Here is a 17,054-nt window from a genome sequence, read left to right on the forward strand (position 1 = left end):
TAGTTAAATTTTTACCCCAAATGGATTGTTATAGGAATGTATGGATCATGGTTCAGGAGTAAAAAAAAAAGGGGGGGTGGGGGTTGCGGTTTTCAAATTAGCTAAAGCCTGGTTCAGAATTGTTAGTCAACATTATTTCATACATCACATGGCTTGGCTTGCAACAGACTTCAGGACTGAAGTTGGACCTTCTCAGAAGATGGCTCAGACTGGAGCATTCAGGCAGGTGCTGTGTGTTTCAGCCAGCCTCTGGCACTGCGTGTGAATTCAGGTTGCCTTTACCTGATTTTATTCTTCTAGGGAGTATAAAAATGGTTTGTTGGGTCTGTCAATGCTTTGCTGATGCTTTTTGAAAAAATAAATAAATATAAAACTGCTATATTATGAAGAGGTAAATGCCAAATTGAATTTGTGGATGTCTAACTGTTGTCGTCTGTATAATCAAGAAGATACTTGGATGCTGTTGTTGTACATGCTGTACCTTCAATTGCTGAAGGAATATAGAATGTTAATGGGTTTCCTATCTTTGCTATTAGGTATCAAATGAACCTGGCAACCGCTACAACATCCAGCTGATTAATGCACTGGTGCTCTACGTAGGTACTCAAGCTATTGCGCACATTCACAACAAAGGCAGCACACCCTCTATGAGCACCATCACCCACTCGGCTCACATGGACATCTTCCAGAATTTGGCGGTAGACCTGGACACTGAAGGTGAGCTGGAAACACCTCTAGTTCGTGCGATATCAAATTTAACGGTATATTGTCTGTGCGAGCAATGAGAAATGCAGAAAATCACCTCATGTAGCTGCTAGTGAATTCACAGTAAGTAATGCTATGTTGGAATATTAAACTATGAATATAGGAGCAGTATTAAAATCTGATGTTCAAGGTATTCAAAGGAATAATAAGTTTAATTAAGATAAGTGGAATTCGTACTGCCTCATCAGCTTGGATTGATAAAGATTTTTCATATTTTAAGCTGGTTTTGTTTCTTATGCTTTCATAAGGTAGGCTCACAAACCTTCACGTTAAGCAATACAAGTTGCTTCTTTACTCCTTTCTGTATGTGTGGAAGGGAAACCATATGGACTCCCTGTTCCTCTTCTGCAGGCCGGTACCTTTTCTTGAACGCAATTGCCAATCAGCTGCGATACCCCAACAGTCACACCCACTACTTCAGCTGCACCATGTTGTACCTGTTTGCAGAGGCCAACACTGAGGCCATCCAGGAGCAGATCACCAGGTGAGAGGGAAGGCATTTAACTTGCTGGCATTCACCTTTTTGCTCTCCTTCCTTGGGTATTTCTGATCTTTGAGTTCTCACTGTTTTTACTTTTGGATTTCAGGGTTCTCTTGGAACGACTGATTGTAAATAGGCCTCATCCCTGGGGTCTCCTTATTACTTTCATTGAGCTGATAAAAAACCCAGCATTTAAGTTCTGGAACCATGAGTTTGTTCACTGTGCTCCAGAAATCGAGAAGTGAGTATAATTTAACCATAAAAATCACTAAAACAATATCTCTGAAGCGAGGGGCTGGGTCACACACAGAGTTTTTGGTCCTTGATAGTGGAAGCACTGTTTGCTGCCATAGATGCACCTAACGCTGTGTTGCTTCTGTGCTCAGGTTGTTCCAGTCAGTTGCACAGTGCTGCATGGGGCAGAAGCAGGCCCAGCAAGTCATGGAAGGGACTGGTGCCAGTTAGATGAGCTGCATCTTGTGCTGTAAGTGTGCCAGCCTGGAGACCCCCGTCCCATCGACTGACAGAAGACTCTGTAAGGCTCCTCCTGACCTTCCCAGCCCCTTTGATCGGGTAGACGCAACAGACCATGGGTTGAAAGTCTATGTTGGGCATGTTCCAAAGTTTGAAACAAATTTTTGACTTTTGGCCAAAATTCAGAAGATGCTGTGAATATCATTTTGAACTAGTGTAAATACAAGGAACAGAAACGTTTGTCTGGACTTTTGGGTTTGTGCAAATTGTGTAAAAGGCAGGTGGGTAACTGGTGCCTGTCCAGCTTGTAATAAAGGGGCAGCTGCTGATGCCAAGCACTTGTCTGGGGCAGACCTCCTTGTCCTGACATTCCCAGACTCCCAAAGAATATTGAAAAGCCAGTTATAATATTATGTAACTTATTTTTCGTTATGTGGATGGGGGACCTTTCAATCACTAAGTTGTTTTACAAAAAAAAAAAAAGGTGGATGTGTTTGGAATATGGAGTGAGGGAGGGGTTAAGGTTCAGTGTTGCTTTTCCCCCACCCTTGTCAAATGCTGACAGACAGCAAGTGGAGCGGCAGGCAGAGAATGCCTCCTTTCTGTTGGAGAAGACACACCTCAGGCCCTCTGGGAGAGGGTCAGCTGTTTTTAGTAAAGAAAGCAGAGACCAGGCCTATAGCTTTTTTCTTTTTTTTTTTTTTTTTCTTGACACTTGTAAATTTTGGAAGGTAGGGGGTTAAATCTAGAGCTTTTCCCACCCCCCACCCTGTGACCACACAATATAAGTTTGTAAAAAAAATACAAAAAAAAAAAAATCCAAACGGAGAAAAAAAAAAAACTTTAAAAACCCAAAGGACCAATACAGCCCATTTTGTAAGGATTTTGAATGTTTTGTAAAGTATTGGTCCATGTGTTGTATTTTGTAGCCTTTCTAGTTCTTGGGCTTTAGTTCTCCCACTTCTTGTATGTATGCATACTGTAGTTACACATTAAAGTCATGACATGCAGCACGTGCCACTGTGCTTATTCTCTCCAGTTCCATCCTGCCTGGCCAGTTGGTGTCTTTCAAAGTCTGTTCCACCCATCCAGAATCTGCAGTTTTCCAGTTTTGGCCACTGCCTATTGAGAACAACTGAACTTGTTTTCTAGTGTGAGGTCAGATGGGAGAACTGTCATGGGTCTTGCTTTGAAATGTGAAAGGACAGTTGTGTGGAGAGAGAAATATCTCAGCTGTGAGTTTGTAAGTGGAGTTTGAATTTGTGCTGGAAAGGAGCTGCTGCAGCGCAGGGATTCAGGGCACAGACAGCAGAGCAGCCACATTTCTCACCACTTGCACCCTGCTGTGGGTGAGATCACTTCAGCCAGGATCTGTGCAAGGGGTTGCTCATTAGCTGTCCTAAGGGTGGGTAGGTGGCTTTAGTGTTGCCAGCACTGCAAACTCCTGTAGCATATGCATTGTGACCTAGCAGACATTAGAAAACAGAGCTTCACTGCTTTCTTTTTATGTAACAATACTAGTTTGGTAAAGCTGGTTGACTGCTGTTGTATGGGTGCAGAGGTCAGGACATCCTGCTCAGGTTTAAGGGATTGTGTACCTGGCTGTGCGTTTGCACAGAGCAGTAAGTAGCTCCAGGGGACCGCTGAGCCAACTGTGCCAGTGGACAGCAGCTCAAAGGGAATTCTCCGTCCCTGACCTGTTTCTAGGGAGTGTTTTTTCAGTCACCTGGGTGCCAAGGAGTAGTCTTCTGCCAGTTCCTACGATTCCCTAGCATTTCTTTGTCAGGTCAGCAGTTGTGCTGAAACTGAGCCTTTTGAAGTCGGAATTTTTTGGTTCTGTTGTTTTGCAGCTCCAGCTTACTCTTCCTCCTGTATTGGCTTAGGATACAGAGAATTGTCAGCAACCAGTTTTTCTTTATCTAGTCCAGATGCCACAGGATTATTGATTTTTTTCTGCTATTTAACTCTAGCAAACCATATGCAGAGCTTATTGACTTAACAACTCAAAGCACAAAGGTCTCTCTGATTCTGTACATGGCTGGTTTCCTGTAGGCTTTAAGAACTTTTAGGCTGGTGTAAGGAGGGGATGGAAGGTGGACAGGACTTAGCCAAGATCCCAGTGACATGAGTTGGGCTGGTAGGATGGAGGAGGCCACTGCACTTCATATCCTCTCTTGGCAGCGTAGGAACCTGCAGCTGGTACTGTCAGAGCAAATGGTGCTGGTGTCAGCTCCCCCAGCAGTACCAGTGTCTGTGCCAGCAGAGGCCCTGGGTGTAACGCATCTCATGTTTAAGAAATGAAGACCAAACTTTTGTAGTGTGAAATCTAGTCTGCTGTGGGGAGAGAAGCACCAAGATGGCAGACTGGACTCTAAACAGCCATTGCGTTACACCACTGTAAAAGGGGAATGAAAATAAGCTGTATTCAGTACTGTTAAATAGCGTGGCCCCCAGCAGTGCAGGCAGGGCTGCAGCTGACCTTTGTCATCATGAGTACAGTCTGGGTTCTGCTTGTTGGCAATACTTCTAACCGCAGCAGCAGCAAAGATTCCTCACTTATATGGGGCTTGGCATCCTGTTGAAGTAGACAGCGCTGGCTGGGTTAAGAAACGTCATCTTTATTAAATATAGTTTGTCCTACAAAACTCCAGCATTTTGTCAAGCAAAAACTGCTGAGGGGGAAAATGGTAATGTAGCTAAACATGATGCAGGGCAATGGTTGAGCTCAGGGAAATACCTTACTATATTGAGCCTACATAAAAAACAGAGGGATGGGCTTGTAGTCTTAAAACACTCAACATCAACTAAGTGTAGTCAAAGAGTTTAGTGTTGTCAGCATCTCCTCTGCCAGATGTTTATGCTGAACATCTGTAAGAGCTACCAGCTGGACTGGGACAAGGAGCAGGTCTTGCCTTAAATTTCTGATGCTGAATGAGGGATCACACTTGTTCTTCTGGCAGTGTATGTCTGCCTTCCTAAAACAGCCATTAGGAGGTCTGGGCTTTCTTAAGTCCTCCAGCTGAGGGTGGTAATTGTGCTCCAGAGCTCTCATTGTAAAATAAGGCCACCCAAAACCACTTCTGTGTTGTGGAAGATTGTTTATGTAGAGGTAGCTAAAAAGCCACATGCTGTTTGATGGACAAGTGGGCTCGTATTCAATCATGCCACACAGTCTTGCTGCTGTAGCACAGGTGTCTGACCTTCCCTTCCTGCGCACAGTCTGGGCAGCTCATTCCCGGGGCAGCGAGGTTTCTAATGTACCAGCTCTAGCAGCTGATGCAAGATCCTTTTCTGTCCGTAGCGCACATGCAAAGCTTGCTGCTCCCTTCGACTCAGTTTCTCATAAATCTCCTTGTTATTTAGCAAGTCCTGCTCTGCTTTCAAGTCTGACCCGTAGGACTCCAGGGTCAGCAGCACACTGTCATAAAGGAGCTTCTTGCAAGGGGTTTTAAGTCTTGAGAGAGACTCGTTAGAAAGGACGGAGTTTTCCTCTTCCTCACTGTCGTCTTCCCAGCCATCTTGTTCTTTATATTCCTTGAATTCTTCTTCTGACATGCACAGCACCTGTAACAATGCAGACAAAGAGACAAGTCACTGGCAGTGGGAGTACATTGAGTGTTATTCTCTAGAGAAGGGTGGTCTTAGGGCCACATGGTGCAGGTGAGTTACTCCTCAGCTGCACTGAAGGTGAGAATAAAGCTGGCTTAAGAGACCTAATCACAGATAACTTAGAGGAACATTCAAACAGCAAACCTGGGTGATGGGAACAGTCTTAAAGGACATCTCATCTGCTACCTACAAAGGTGCAGAGCTCTCTACAACAGCAGAAGCCACAGCCAGTCCAGGCTGGTCTGTAAGTACATGTGGGTGGCTCATTCAGGAAAGGAAGATGACCAACAGTACTGGGAGTTGGGCAAACACACTCCTACTGCTTTTCCAGCAGGACTATTGGTACCAAAATGCCTTTACATGCTTGTTCCCCCTTCACTGAACCATTTTGCACCTGTGCTCTTCCTTGTGAAGCTCTTCCTCCTGAGCAGTGCTTACCTTCAGGGTCACAGACAGCTCTTCCTCTGTTAGCACCTCATCCCAGCCAAGCACAAAGGCACCTTCCTCCCCCACCATCTCCAGCTGGCACAAGAAGTCCCACTGCTCTGAGACCAGCTGCTGCTGTGCTTCACTTCTGGCACCTGTTTTGAAGAACAGCAGAGCTGCAAACCACACTCAGGTTGCAGTGGTTGATGGTGAATGGAGAGGAGTAAACAGGAGGCAGAAAGCTGAGGTGTAGCCCCAGCACCTGAAGTGCTTGTGGAACAAGTGTATTTTTCATGTCACCCTTCATCCCTGCTTCACCACATCACTGTTTAACAGAGATTGCCCACCCCTTCCTTTCCCAAAGTGGCTCCGGGTGCCACTCACGCTGCAGCGCTGCCTTGCGTACTGTCACCATCTGGATGTCGGCCGTGTCATTGGTGTTGCCTGGGTATGGCTCTGCAAAGCCGTACATGTGTAGGAGCTGCCAGTTGGCCATCTGCCCATATGTGTTGAAGATCTCTTGCCCTTTGGTGACGGCCTGTGTTGTGACCATCCGTAAACATTGCTACAAGAAGGGAGAGGAGAGGCTCTCAGAGCTGTGGTCATCTACCATGCTCAGAAACAAGGTGTTTCAGAGGCTCAGATGACCTAAGCTCTTCCTAACTAAAGTCAGGCCTACAGCAGGGTAGTATGCTGAGCAAAATAGCTTCAGATGAAGGAGATGCAGGCCAGGCTGGGTGGCAGGTGAGCAGAGCTGCGTGGGGTGCAGCGCCGGCCTTGCCATGGCACTGCTCCCAACAGCCCTGCAGCACAGAGGAACCGGAGCGGGACGAGCCTGGCACAGCGGCTGTGCACTCACGGGAGAGTACTCCAGGTTGGCGTTGTGGTTGGCCACGTGATTCAAAATATCTGCTACAGGCACCATCATGGGAGGATTGGGCCCCTTCTCATCTTCATCTTCCTCCTCCAAAGGTTCCTGAAAGCTAAAAGAAGGGAGATGAAGACAAGCCAGTTTTAGACCTTTCAGCACAGGGCAAACTTCACCTTATACTTACATTCTTGTGCAACTACAACCTTTTAAGTACCACAGCCCCTAATCTTTCCTGTGATCCTACTACTTGTCCTTGCTCCTTATCGGAGCAAAGCCCTCACTTCTCACCTGTAGGCCATGACAAATGCCACCAACTCCTTGTACAACTCCAGTGTATGCCGTTTGGGGTCAAAGATGTTGGGGTGGGACTCCATGAAGGGCAGGATGATGGAGCTATACTCCAAGTGAATGTTGGCCAGGTCTTTGTCCACAGCTTCTGGGATGCCTGTGCCCCGCAGGAGCCTTGTTCGCTCTTCTTTAGGCCTGTTGTGAGAAGAACAGCACATTTATCTTCATCTGCCTTAGGAGTAGGGTCTATAAACTCCTTCCTTCAAAACCTCCACTTTCTGGTGCTCTACAGATTCCTGTTTTCTGGTTGTGCCTGGGAGGGTCCCTAGGTTACTGCCATTGACAGGGCTAGGACAGAGGGACACAGCTGGCAGCAGGACCATGTCCAACCCCAGGGCTCTCACTCGGCAGCCCCTGGACTGCGCCTGCCCTCAGCTGTCACATCAGGCCACTCCGCAGACCCACTTGGCTTCACTTTACCAGAACATGGGGTGATCCAGGCTCCTGAAGTCCTGCCAGAGAGAGAAATACGGCTGCCAGGGGGAGTTGCTGGCTGTGTACTCGTGTAGCAAGGCCAGCAGGAGTGGCACCCAGCCGGACTGGCTCTGCAGGGCCTCCTGGCCTGAGGAACCAGAGATGATGGAGAAAAACGTAAGTTGATTTGAGGTTGTAGTCTTTTCCTCTGAGAACAAGTCTTCCACGAATGAAGCTACTGCAGGCCTCATCACCTGTCTTCAGCCTGAGCGGGGGAGTTCTGCTTTAATTCCTGTTTGTCTTGGGTTTATCCTGAGCTGAAGCACAACCTGCTCTAGGTTCTGCACCCCCACACACATGGCCTTGCTGTCCTCACGCCCAGGCTCTGGATCCCTCTAGCAAGAAAGAAACTGCTTTTCGTACTACAGTCTGTCCTGAGCTTTGAGGAAAGCACCCTCCCAGGGGTGGTTGTCACTGAAAGGTCAGAGATGGGCTTTCCTCTCTGCTTGCATGGCGTTAGATTCCCTTAGTAAGTAATGGAGTCCCAGGGGTCCCTGCTCCAGCAACCCCAGCCTTGATCCCAGACCCATTTGCTGGAGCAAGCAGAGGCAGAGCCGCCCCGCAGCCCCGAGGCGGTGCTCACCTTCCCGCAGGAGCGCCTGGATGGAGCAGGTGTGCTGGGAGAGCAGCGCGCTGCGCGGGACAGTGCACAGGACTTCTCCGGCCTCCAGCTCCTCGGCGGCCAGCATGCCGTACCCCGCCACCGCGCCCTCCCTGCTCAGCCGGACCTTGGGCGAGAGGGGAGCGGCGACCCGTGAGGGGACATGGGGAGGGGAGCCCGGGGGGCTCCGGCCCCGCCCGGCCCCGCCTCACCTTCGGGCTGAGCTCTACCCCGGCCCGCCCGCACCACGCCAGGAAGCCGGAGAGGGGGTCGGCGCTGCCCTTCCCCCGGGCGCTGCTCCCCGCAGCCGCCTGTGGGTGGAAGAAAACTCGGGGTGAAGCGCGGGGGGCGGGAGGGAACCGCGGGACCGCTACCGGAGCGCTCCCCCTCGGGCCGGGGTCAGCTCTCCCCAGCCCCCCGGCTGCACTAGGGCACTGACCCCGGCGCACACGGGCGGGGTCCCGGGACCTCCGGTGCCGGTCCGTGCCCACCGTACCTTGCGCCTCTTGGGGGCCGACGCCATCGCGCTGCGAACACGTGGTCACCTACCACGTGGTCACCACCGGGCTCTTCCGGGTGTGCGGGAAGCTCCGCCCCCCCGCCGGCTGGGCTGACGGTGGCCGCGGAGGGACAGAAAAGGCGAGAGGAAGAGGGGGAAACGCGCCGGGCGGGCCTGACCTGCAGCCGCCTCTCTGGGGGGGGTCTCTCCGAGATTTGGCGACCCCGTAGGGCCCCGCACGTTGTCCCGCTGGTGCCGCGGTGAGCTGGGGTCCTTGCCGTCTGTTTGGGATACCCCCCCCGGCTGCCCTAACAGGAGCCTGGATAGCTCAGTTGGTAGAGCATCAGACTTTTAATCTGAGGGTCCAGGGTTCAAGCCCCTGTTCAGGCGAAGGTTTTATCCTTTAGGAGCGAAGAAGGGGCTTCCCCGGGCTCGCTCCATCCCTCTGACACCCACAGGCCACCGCTGTTCTCAACCACCCTGTGCCCCAAGAGGGAGATGTGAAAGGAGGGAGAAATAGGATGGAGGAAGAACATGAGATATGGACAAAACTCCAGAGCTGGCAAGAGAATTGGGTTGGAATGGGGGCTGAGGGGTGGTCTTCTGCCCCCACCCTGGGGTTGGGGCTCAGAGCCTCTCCGGAGGTGGGCAACATCTTTGGCCTGTGCCAGGCCCTCCTTCGCCTTAGCATGTTCCGCATGTTCCCCACCCCTGGCCTTATTCCCCGGTGCCCCTCCATTTTGGAGCCCATCTAGGCAGAGGCTGAAACCCCAGGGAGACCCCACACTCCGCCAGACCTCACTCCCCCAGAAGGGGTTGTGGTGGCAGCTGCTTTCCCCCTCCACGGGGACAGGGATGTGACTGGGGACACCAACCAGGCAGGGCAAAAACAGCCCTGGGCAGGGAAACACCCTCTGGATACACCCTGCGCCCATTGCACATCCCCAAACCAGTCCCCCCGACCCCCGTGGCTCGGGCAGACGCTCCCGTGCAGCCTCCCCTGGTGCCCTGGCCCTTGCAGGACTGGAGGATGGGGGCGTTTTTGCAACGAGACGTGGCACCCGCGTCAACCCACGAGCTTATTTTATTATTGAACCGGCGAACTTCGTTTCCCAGCGGCTCCGATCCCTTCCACGCACGTGTGCCGCACAGCTTTGGCCCACGCCTCTGTCGTCATTCATTTCTTGCCAGCAAGAAAACAAAGAGATAATAAATAGGAAGCTTATTTGCGGGGGAGGCGCCAGGGATGGCCACGGGTCACACGCGGTGCCTGGTCCCGGCTGGGGGGAGCGGCGGGGGGGCTGCAGGCAGACAAGCGATTGCCACACGGCCACCAAGGGCAGGAGAGCCTGGGGCCATGGGCGCTGTGGGGAAACTGCTGTCCCAGGAGGGGTTGGGGGGATATAGCAATCTCTATTTAATTACATTAAAATAGACTATTTAAAAAAATTATTTCTAGTAGTTAAAAAAATGCATCACGGTCCATCCAACCCTGGCGGGGCCATGAGCTGCCCCAGCAGCCCCAGGGTTTGGGGACACACCGGTGGGCGTGAGGACAGACCCCAACCCGCCTCACCCCGGCCCCGGGCAGTCCCGTCCTGGGGGTCTGTCCCAGCCCAGCCCCCTGGCATGGCAGCGGGTGTCCGGGGTGGGTGCTGGCAGGGCGGCCACCACGGGTGACAAAGCAGGGTCACTGTGTCCCCCGCCAACCCCATGGCCACTGCTCCATGGGGCACAGGCAGGACCAAAGCGGGGAGCGGGTGTCCTCCTGCACCCTTGCCCCAGGGGTTAAATGACATGGCAGCAGTTGAACTGCCCCAGGGAGAGGAGACTCTCCTTGGAGCCTGGCCGGATTTTGAAGGCCAGGGCTTTCTCGCAGAGCGGGAACTGCAGAAGCCTGTCCCGCAGGCTGCCCCCCTTGCTCTTGCCTGGGTCCAGCTTGATGACGTTCTCTGCAACGCCCTCAGTGCCGCCCAGGCCCAAGTTCTCCACTGACCGCTGGGCTGGGCTGGCAGGTGATGTGGGCCCCAGGGACTTGTCCATGGGACCCGGGAGGGTGGCGGGCGTTGTCTCTGTCCCCTGTGCCCAAGGGACCCCAGCAGGGCTGCTCTGGGGTGGCGGGGTGGCTGCCCTTTCCCTGGGGGGCTCTGCCAAGGACCCTCCCAGCTCCACGTTCTCTCCCCTCCTGGGGACCTCAGCTCCATCCTCTCGTGCCACCAGGGGACCCCGGCCCCCGCTCGCTCCCTTCCCAGCCCAGGCTGCCCCCAGGCGCCCACCCCGGATCCCCAGCTCAGGCCCCGGCCCCCAGACCTCCCCGCGGCAAGGCGGGCAGTGGGCATGCAGGAAGGCTCGCATCTGCTCCTGGTTCAGCGAGCTGCTCTTCCTCTCCATGGTGCTCGGTCTCCCTTCCTCCTCCTCCTCATCCTCCTCTTCCTCTTCACAGATCTGCTGCAGGGCTGGGGTGCTCTTGGTGATGGTGGTGTCAACAGCGGGGACCTTCAGCAGGGTCCCAGGGGTTTGCCGGCCAACAAGGTCCGCTCCGGGGGGCAGCCGGGGACTCATGGTGCGACCACCTGATGCTTCCATGAAGGGCGAGAGGCCACCAGCGCTGCTTGCGGGGCCGAATGTGTCTGATAAGTTGGTCCTGAGAAAGGAGAGGGATGGAGGTGTCAGTACCCAGCTTGGCACTGTGAGGGCTGTGGCAAGGAAGGGGACAGGGGACTGGCCAGGACCTTACACTGGGGAACCTGGGCTGGCACAGGGGAGGCCATGGGATGGGAGACAGTGGGGGGCTCACCTGCTCTGCACCTCCTTGGCCAGGTTGTAGACGAGGCTGAGGCGGTGGCCCTGCTTCTCCTGCTTCTCCCGCAGCATCCTCTCCGCCAACAGGAAATACGTGGCCGTGATGTGGTTGTAGCGGTCGGCCTCCAGCGCCCTGCGCGGCACCAAGGGATCCACATCACCGCACGAGGGACACGCTCGGGGGGACCCCCAGAGCCCTTCACAGTGGCTCCCGCCTCGGCATCCCGCCCTGTCACTCACTCCTGGATGGTGTCCCGGTCCGCGATGTTCCCGCACGTCATGGCCTGGAGGATGATTTCGTGCTCCTCCTCGGACACGCGCTTGTGGGAGGTGAGGGGCAGCAGGCAGCGGCTGGCGGGGGACGGGTCCACCCCCTGCAGCCACGCATGGCCCTCGATCTGCTCCAGGGAGGCTCGCTGCTTCGGGTCCCGCTGCAGCATCCTGGAGATGAGACTGATCGGGGGGAGAGGGGTGATGCTGCAGCACGCGAACCCCAAACTCAGCAACTTTACCCCCCTTTCCCAGGGACAACCCCTGGGGACAAGGCTCCCACCCCCGGGGGCAGCGAGTCGGGGCCGGCTGGCGGGGGGAGCGGTGCTTACTCCGTGCACTGTGCCGAGACGTGCGGGGGGACGGTGTAGCGACAGTCCATGATCATGGTGAGGGTCTCGCTGTCGTTGGCCTCCTGGAAGGGGGGATGGCCGCACACCAGCATGTAGAGGATGACCCCCAGGCTCCAGATGTCTGCAAGAAGCAGCAGCAGTTCAGATTGCACCCGCCATGGCTCAGGAGAGAGCCTCAACCCCAGGGACCCCAGGGGGCCACCCCACCAGCCCCCCAGTGCTGATCCAGCAGAGAGCAGCGCTTGCTGGGATGCTCCCACATTCTGCCCCATGGACAGGGGGACCACAGCCCCACCAAGGCGGGGAAGGACCTTCCCCATCCCCACATCGAAGCAAGTCTCAAGGGGCTTCAGCAAAATAGTTGAGGTCTTATTCTCTTTCCCAGGTCAGCCCCGAGCTCCATCCCCTCCCCAGTCACCCACCCATTTAATGTCATTACTCTGCTTCCCAGTTCCCAAACAGAGTTCAGCCAGAGCGGGATCACTGCCCTGCCCAGGGGACAGGGACAGAGCCAGCAGCATCTTCACCTGCTCCTCCTGCTGAGTACAGATCTGGAAAAGCGCTTTTTGAGGATGCTGAGCACACCCCAGGGCTCTCTGTTAATACCTTCAGCTTCTTAAGCTAAGTGCCTGCATTTGAAAATCTCTCATCTGTGCCGTTGTTCTCCTGTCACCTCCCTTTGCAGCGCCACCAGCTTATTTTTCTGCTGTCTCCACAAGCCATCCCCGTTTTCAGCTCTGGAACCGCCTCTCCCTGAGCCAACACTGGGCTTTTTCCTTTAAGGGCTTGTGTTTTGTTCTGCTACATCTTCCTGCCCTTAATTCCAGCGGAGCTGGCTCAGGTCCCGCTTTCTCTCCCACGTCCCCTCTGTCCCAGCAGAGTCTCTTGGTGCCCCCAGCCCAGCTCCCTGTGCCCTGGGATGGTCTTCCCAGCCCCCTGCACCCTGGCCAGGGGAGGAAGGGTGCTGGGAGCCATGGAAAGGAAGCAGTTTTGAGCACAGTGATGGAGCAAAGGAAACTTTCAGAGCTCCTCCACCCAAACAGCAGCATCCTGAGCAAGTTTCCTTCCGGCATCACCCCCCCAAGTAATCGCTAGCACTGGCCTGCCAGCAGCTGCACCCTCACGCTGCTCCTCCTGAGCCCCAGTGGATGCCACGCCAGGCTTGCAGCCTGCTCGGGCTTTTCCCCCTCCCTGGCATGAACCATTGATCTGCAGGATCTCAGCGGGTGCAGGGATGGTCACGGCGGGGAGAGCCACCCTGTGCCAGGGCACGGCTGGGCAGCTGAGCACCCAAGGGACAGGCTTCCTCCTCGCAGGGACAGCAGTGCCACCAGGGCACGGGGCATAAGGGGCCAAAAGTGAGGTGGTACCCGGCCGGCAGGGCCACGCTCCGAGTAAGGGCCACGTGGGAGGCACGTCCCCAGGGACGCACCCCACCGCCCTTACCGACAGCCGGGGCATCGTACTCATCCCCAAGCAGGATCTCGGGCGCCGAGTAGGCCAGCGAGCCGCAGCTGGTGGTGAGCATCTTGCCGGGTTGGAAGCGGTTGCTGAAGCCGAAGTCAGTGAGCTTGACCACCTCCTGCTCCTGGAAGAAGACCACATTCTCGGGCTTGAGGTCGCGGTGGACCACGTGGAGCTTGTGGCAGTAGGAGATGGCGTGGACGATCTGGGCAAAATAGTGCTTGGCCCGCGCCTCGGTCAGCCCGCCCTCGTGCCGCATGATGTGGTCGAACATGTCCCCGCCGTCACCCAGCTCCAGGATGAGGTAGAGCTTGGCGTGGGTGTCGATGACCTCGTAGAGGCGCACCACGTTGGGGTGCTGGACCAGCTTCATGCAGCGCACCTCCTGCAGGAGCTGCCCCGCCGCCTCCCCCGCCAGCTTGCTCTTGTCGATCACCTTGACGGCCACCCGCTGCCCGGTGAAGACGTGCCGCGCCAGCTTCACCACCGCAAAGTGGCCCTTGCCCAGCGTGCGCTCCAGGTCGTACAGCCCTGCGATCTTCCCCTCGCCGCAGCCCTGCGCCCCGGCCATGGTGGCGGTGTCACACAGCGACGGGCGTCGGGCGCTGTTGGAGGGGGAGCTGCTGAGCAATGTGGGGTGTGGAGGATGGGGCATCCCCAAATACCACGTCCCCCAGCACTCCTGACACAGGCCCCAAGCACCGTGGACACCAGGATCCCCAGGACATCACTGTCCCAAACACCCTGGGCACCCCTGACTCCTCACCTCCAGTCCCTGAACATCCCACAATACTCCTGCTTCCACTCCTCAGCACCCTGGGGTACCCCAATACCCCCACATCCAGGTCCCCAGCACCTAGCACCCCAAAACCCTCACCTTCAGTCCACAGCACCCTGGATACTTCCATACCCCCATCCCCACTCCCCAGCACCCCTGGGCATCCTGATACCCCCAAATCCAGGTGTCCAGCACCATGGCACCCTGAGCACCCCAGTACACTTACACCCAGGTCTCCAGCACGCTGGGCACCCCAATACCCTCACCTCCACTCCCAACCAACTTGGGCACCCCAACACCCCACCTCCAATCTCCCACCACCCTGGGCTCCCCCATACCCCTGCCTCCAGCTCTCCAGCACCCTTGTCACCCCCATACTCCCACCTCCAGCACCCTGGGCACCCCCATATTGCCAGTCCTCAGGTAACCAGCACCCTGGTCACCCCCACACCCCGATCTCCCCTCCAGCCCCCGGGCAGCCCGTGTCCCCGGAGCCCCCGCACTCACCGCCCGCCGCAGCTGGAGCCGCCGGGGCTGCGGCTGCCCGGGCGCGCCCGCCCCGCTGACGTCAGGGCGGCACCGGGCTCGCGCCTTAAAGGGCCCGGTGCGCGGGGGCTGAGCCCGGGGTGATGCTCATCGCACCTCCCGCCGCGGAGCCTCCGGGCGGGGGCTCAGCCTGGCTCACTAACGCCCGTTTGGGGCGCATTAGCGGTATTGAGGGCCGGCAATGAGCTAAATGAGCCGCCTGCCGGCTGGGGCCAGTTCCAGGGAGAGAGGAAGAGCCCCTGGTCCACGCTTTGCATCCCCCGTGAGTCCCACCATGGGACAGGCTCCCACTCCACTGCCCTCCTGCCCAGCTCACAGGCATCTCCATCGCCTGCTCTCACCCTTGCTCAGGGCCAGGAGCACCGAGCTGGGGTCGCAGACCCAGACCCCCGTTGTCATCCTCCCAGACCCCCGTTGTCATCCTCCCAGACCCCCGTTGTCGTGTGTCCCCCCCCGCCCCCCGCCATGATCCCTCTTTTCCTGGAAGCGGCCCAGCGAGTGGCCGGCTGCCTCATTTATCTCGTTACTGGCCGGGGGGATGCGCACAAAGCAGACGTAACTCCTGTAGATTAAAAAGCTCTCAGCGCTGCCATCCTCGTTACCGCTAATGCCTTCCCAGAAATCCTCCGCCCGCAGCCCCGCAGGCTGCAAACAGACCCTAATGAGCTGGCTTGCGGTCTCTGCTCGGGGGCTGGCGTGGGCTGGGGGCAGCGTGGACTGGGGACCCGATCCTCCCGGGGCTGGGGACGGAGGAACGGGGAGGATTGGGCTGCCAAGCGGCTCCTGCCACAGGAATGGGGCTGGATGGGGCACCCAGCACCTGCCCAGGCTTCGGGAATGGAAGTGGAAATGGGAACAGTGGGGCTGCCAAATCTGCCTCTGACCCAAAATGAGTCTTCATCCAGGCATGTGGGGTGCAGGGGGCAGCTGGGTGCTGTGCGCTGGGGGACCCACCCATGTGCTGAGTGCTTCCAGCAGCTGCCTGCAACTGGAAACTGAACCCTCAGATCTTGTCCCCACATTTCCTTGCAGGACTGAAGCCATGTGAGGACATGGGTGTCTCCAGAAGCAGCCCGGCCAAGCGGCTGACCTGGGAGCGGGCAGCCTGCGGGCAGGTGGAGGGGGCTGCTGAGGGGAAGCAGAGGAGTTGGCAGCCCCTGGGACACCGGGCACCTGGGCAATTAGCCACCCTGGGTGTGCAGCTGGGGATTTGAATGGGAAGGTGATTCCTTCCTGGCTTCTGTTGCTGGGATTTCTAGCAAATGGCTCTCGGATCTGCTGCCGTCAGTACAGGAGGGGACTGTGGAGGCCCCGTGAGCAGCATCTCCCACCGCAGGACCTTCTGGCCCTGGCTCCTCTTGGCAAAAAGCCCATGTGTGTTGGAGTTGTGTCCTTCTCCTGATGGGGACCTGGGTGCTGCAGGTCCATACCCTTGCAGCTGCCTATTGTACACACGCCAACGCTGCTTTGAAGCTCTCTGTTGAAATGGCAGGAGCAGGCACGTGGTGTGCTGGGATGCTGCAGCCATAACGCAACCCCTGCAGCCCTGGCCGGTGAGACACTGCAGAGCTGCCGCCTCCACTAGTGCCCAGCCCTGTGACTGCTGGGCTGAGGCTGCATCAGGCTGGCTTCAGGTCCCTTTGGTTTTGGAGTGGCTCTCACTGAGAAGCTCAAGGAGCCACATATGATGGCTGTGAAATCCAGCATTAACGCTGTGGAGAACCGTGCAGCTGGTTCCTTCCTTCCCCCAGTGGAGTCGAGCCCATGGGAGCTCTGAGAGCTCCCAGCTCTGGGCAGCTGCAGGTTTTCCAACGGATAAATGAAGGAGAGATGCAGTTAGTAGAGGTGGGAGCCTGGAGAACCTGCAGGCAGCAAGTGGTCAGGAGTTGGAGGACTTCTAGAGGCTCTGGACTGTGGGTGGATGCCTCCCTGGAGCTGTGGGTGGGCAATATTCCCTTTGAAAACTGGTAGAGAGCTCAGTGTGCCTTGAGAGAGAAAGGAGCCTATAGACCTGGTGTTTCTCTAACTGGGAACCAGGAGATGTCCTCAGGTTGCGAATATTTGTGCACAGCTGGAAAGAGAAGTGGTCTGGAAGGGCATTGGGAATCACTCCAAAGAAATAGTGGAGTTTGAGGCTGGGGGGATCTGTTCCTCCCCTCAGCTGTGCGGGGCGCAGAGTGGGATACTGCCTCCCGTGTATCGCCCGGCGGCTGCCTTGAAACAAAGAAATAAACTTAACAGCAGAGTCACAGTGTTAAGCAACATTCTTTACCGACAGTGCTGGGAAGCTCTG

At 56.0% G+C, this 17,054-nt stretch overlaps 3 protein-coding genes and 1 non-coding gene across 15 annotated transcripts in view; 2 read left to right on the top strand and 2 right to left on the bottom strand.

Annotated features, from left to right (window-relative positions):
• The window catches only part of CNOT1 (CCR4-NOT transcription complex subunit 1), a 58,671-nt gene extending 55,941 nt beyond the window's left edge, over positions 1 to 2,730 (top strand). For all 10 annotated transcript variants that reach the window (XM_065847928.2, XM_065847927.2, XM_065847932.2 and 7 more), the window contains 4 exons: positions 537 to 717; positions 1,117 to 1,249; positions 1,353 to 1,487; positions 1,633 to 2,730. In XM_065847928.2, coding sequence (XP_065704000.1) covers positions 537 to 717; positions 1,117 to 1,249; positions 1,353 to 1,487; positions 1,633 to 1,711 — 528 coding nt within the window. In that variant the 3' untranslated portion in view covers positions 1,712 to 2,730. The remainder of the gene's footprint in view (positions 1 to 536; positions 718 to 1,116; positions 1,250 to 1,352; positions 1,488 to 1,632) is intronic.
• Positions 2,731 to 4,318: 1,588 nt separating this feature from the next.
• On the bottom strand, positions 4,319 to 8,619 carry SETD6 (SET domain containing 6, protein lysine methyltransferase). Of its 2 annotated transcripts, XM_065848271.2 has the most exons (9): positions 8,546 to 8,619; positions 8,262 to 8,360; positions 8,032 to 8,176; positions 7,395 to 7,536; positions 6,915 to 7,109; positions 6,615 to 6,738; positions 6,140 to 6,320; positions 5,768 to 5,910; positions 4,319 to 5,284 (listed from the first exon to the last, which is right to left on the bottom strand). In XM_065848271.2, the coding sequence occupies exons 1-9, from the start codon at positions 8,570 to 8,572 to the stop codon at positions 4,973 to 4,975; spliced, it is 1,368 nt and encodes a 455-aa protein (XP_065704343.2). In that variant the 5' UTR covers positions 8,573 to 8,619; the 3' UTR covers positions 4,319 to 4,972. The 2 variants fall into 2 exon arrangements, with proteins under 2 accessions (XP_065704343.2, XP_071670337.1); XM_071814236.1 differs by lacking the exon at positions 8,262 to 8,360 and having other exon boundaries at positions 8,546 to 8,616.
• Positions 8,620 to 8,865: 246 nt separating this feature from the next.
• On the top strand, positions 8,866 to 8,938 carry TRNAK-UUU (transfer RNA lysine (anticodon UUU)). The gene has a single exon. It is a non-coding gene; the product is annotated as a tRNA-Lys (tRNA).
• Positions 8,939 to 9,614: 676 nt separating this feature from the next.
• On the bottom strand, positions 9,615 to 14,759 carry LOC136107559 (SNF-related serine/threonine-protein kinase-like). 2 transcript variants are annotated; one of them, XM_065848671.2, is made up of 6 exons: positions 14,723 to 14,759; positions 13,420 to 14,042; positions 11,953 to 12,094; positions 11,591 to 11,803; positions 11,346 to 11,483; positions 9,615 to 11,192 (listed from the first exon to the last, which is right to left on the bottom strand). In XM_065848671.2, exons 2-6 carry the CDS (start codon positions 14,006 to 14,008, stop codon positions 10,337 to 10,339), a joined length of 1,938 nt encoding a protein of 645 aa, XP_065704743.1. In that variant the 5' UTR covers positions 14,009 to 14,042; positions 14,723 to 14,759; the 3' UTR covers positions 9,615 to 10,336. The 2 variants fall into 2 exon arrangements, with proteins under 2 accessions (XP_065704743.1, XP_065704742.1); XM_065848670.2 differs by lacking the exon at positions 14,723 to 14,759 and having other exon boundaries at positions 13,420 to 14,333.
• Positions 14,760 to 17,054: the final 2,295 nt, after the last annotated feature.

The sequence above is a fragment of the Patagioenas fasciata genome, chromosome 13, assembly GCF_037038585.1.
Source record: "Patagioenas fasciata isolate bPatFas1 chromosome 13, bPatFas1.hap1, whole genome shotgun sequence".
NCBI lineage: Eukaryota > Metazoa > Chordata > Aves > Columbiformes > Columbidae > Patagioenas > Patagioenas fasciata.

Bases quoted from the DNA above. Each gene is read 5' to 3' on its own strand.
- LOC136107559 (XM_065848670.2), bottom strand. From the start codon at position 14,092: ATGCCCCATCCTCCACACCCCACATTGCTCAGCAGCTCCCCCTCCAAC. The intron at 11,804-11,952 runs GTAAGCACCGCT...CCCCCCGATCAG, and splicing joins GTCTCGGCACAGTGCACGGA to TCTCATCTCCAGGATGCTGC. The intron at 11,484-11,590 runs GTGAGTGACAGG...GGTGCCGCGCAG, and splicing joins GACCGGGACACCATCCAGGA to GGCGCTGGAGGCCGACCGCT.
- SETD6 (XM_065848271.2), bottom strand. From the start codon at position 8,572: ATGGCGTCGGCCCCCAAGAGGCGCAAG. The intron at 7,537-8,031 runs GTGAGCACCGCC...CTGGTTCCTCAG, and splicing joins CCAGGCGCTCCTGCGGGAAG to GCCAGGAGGCCCTGCAGAGC. The intron at 6,321-6,614 runs GTGAGTGCACAG...CCCTTCTTGTAG, and splicing joins CCAACCTGGAGTACTCTCCC to CAATGTTTACGGATGGTCAC.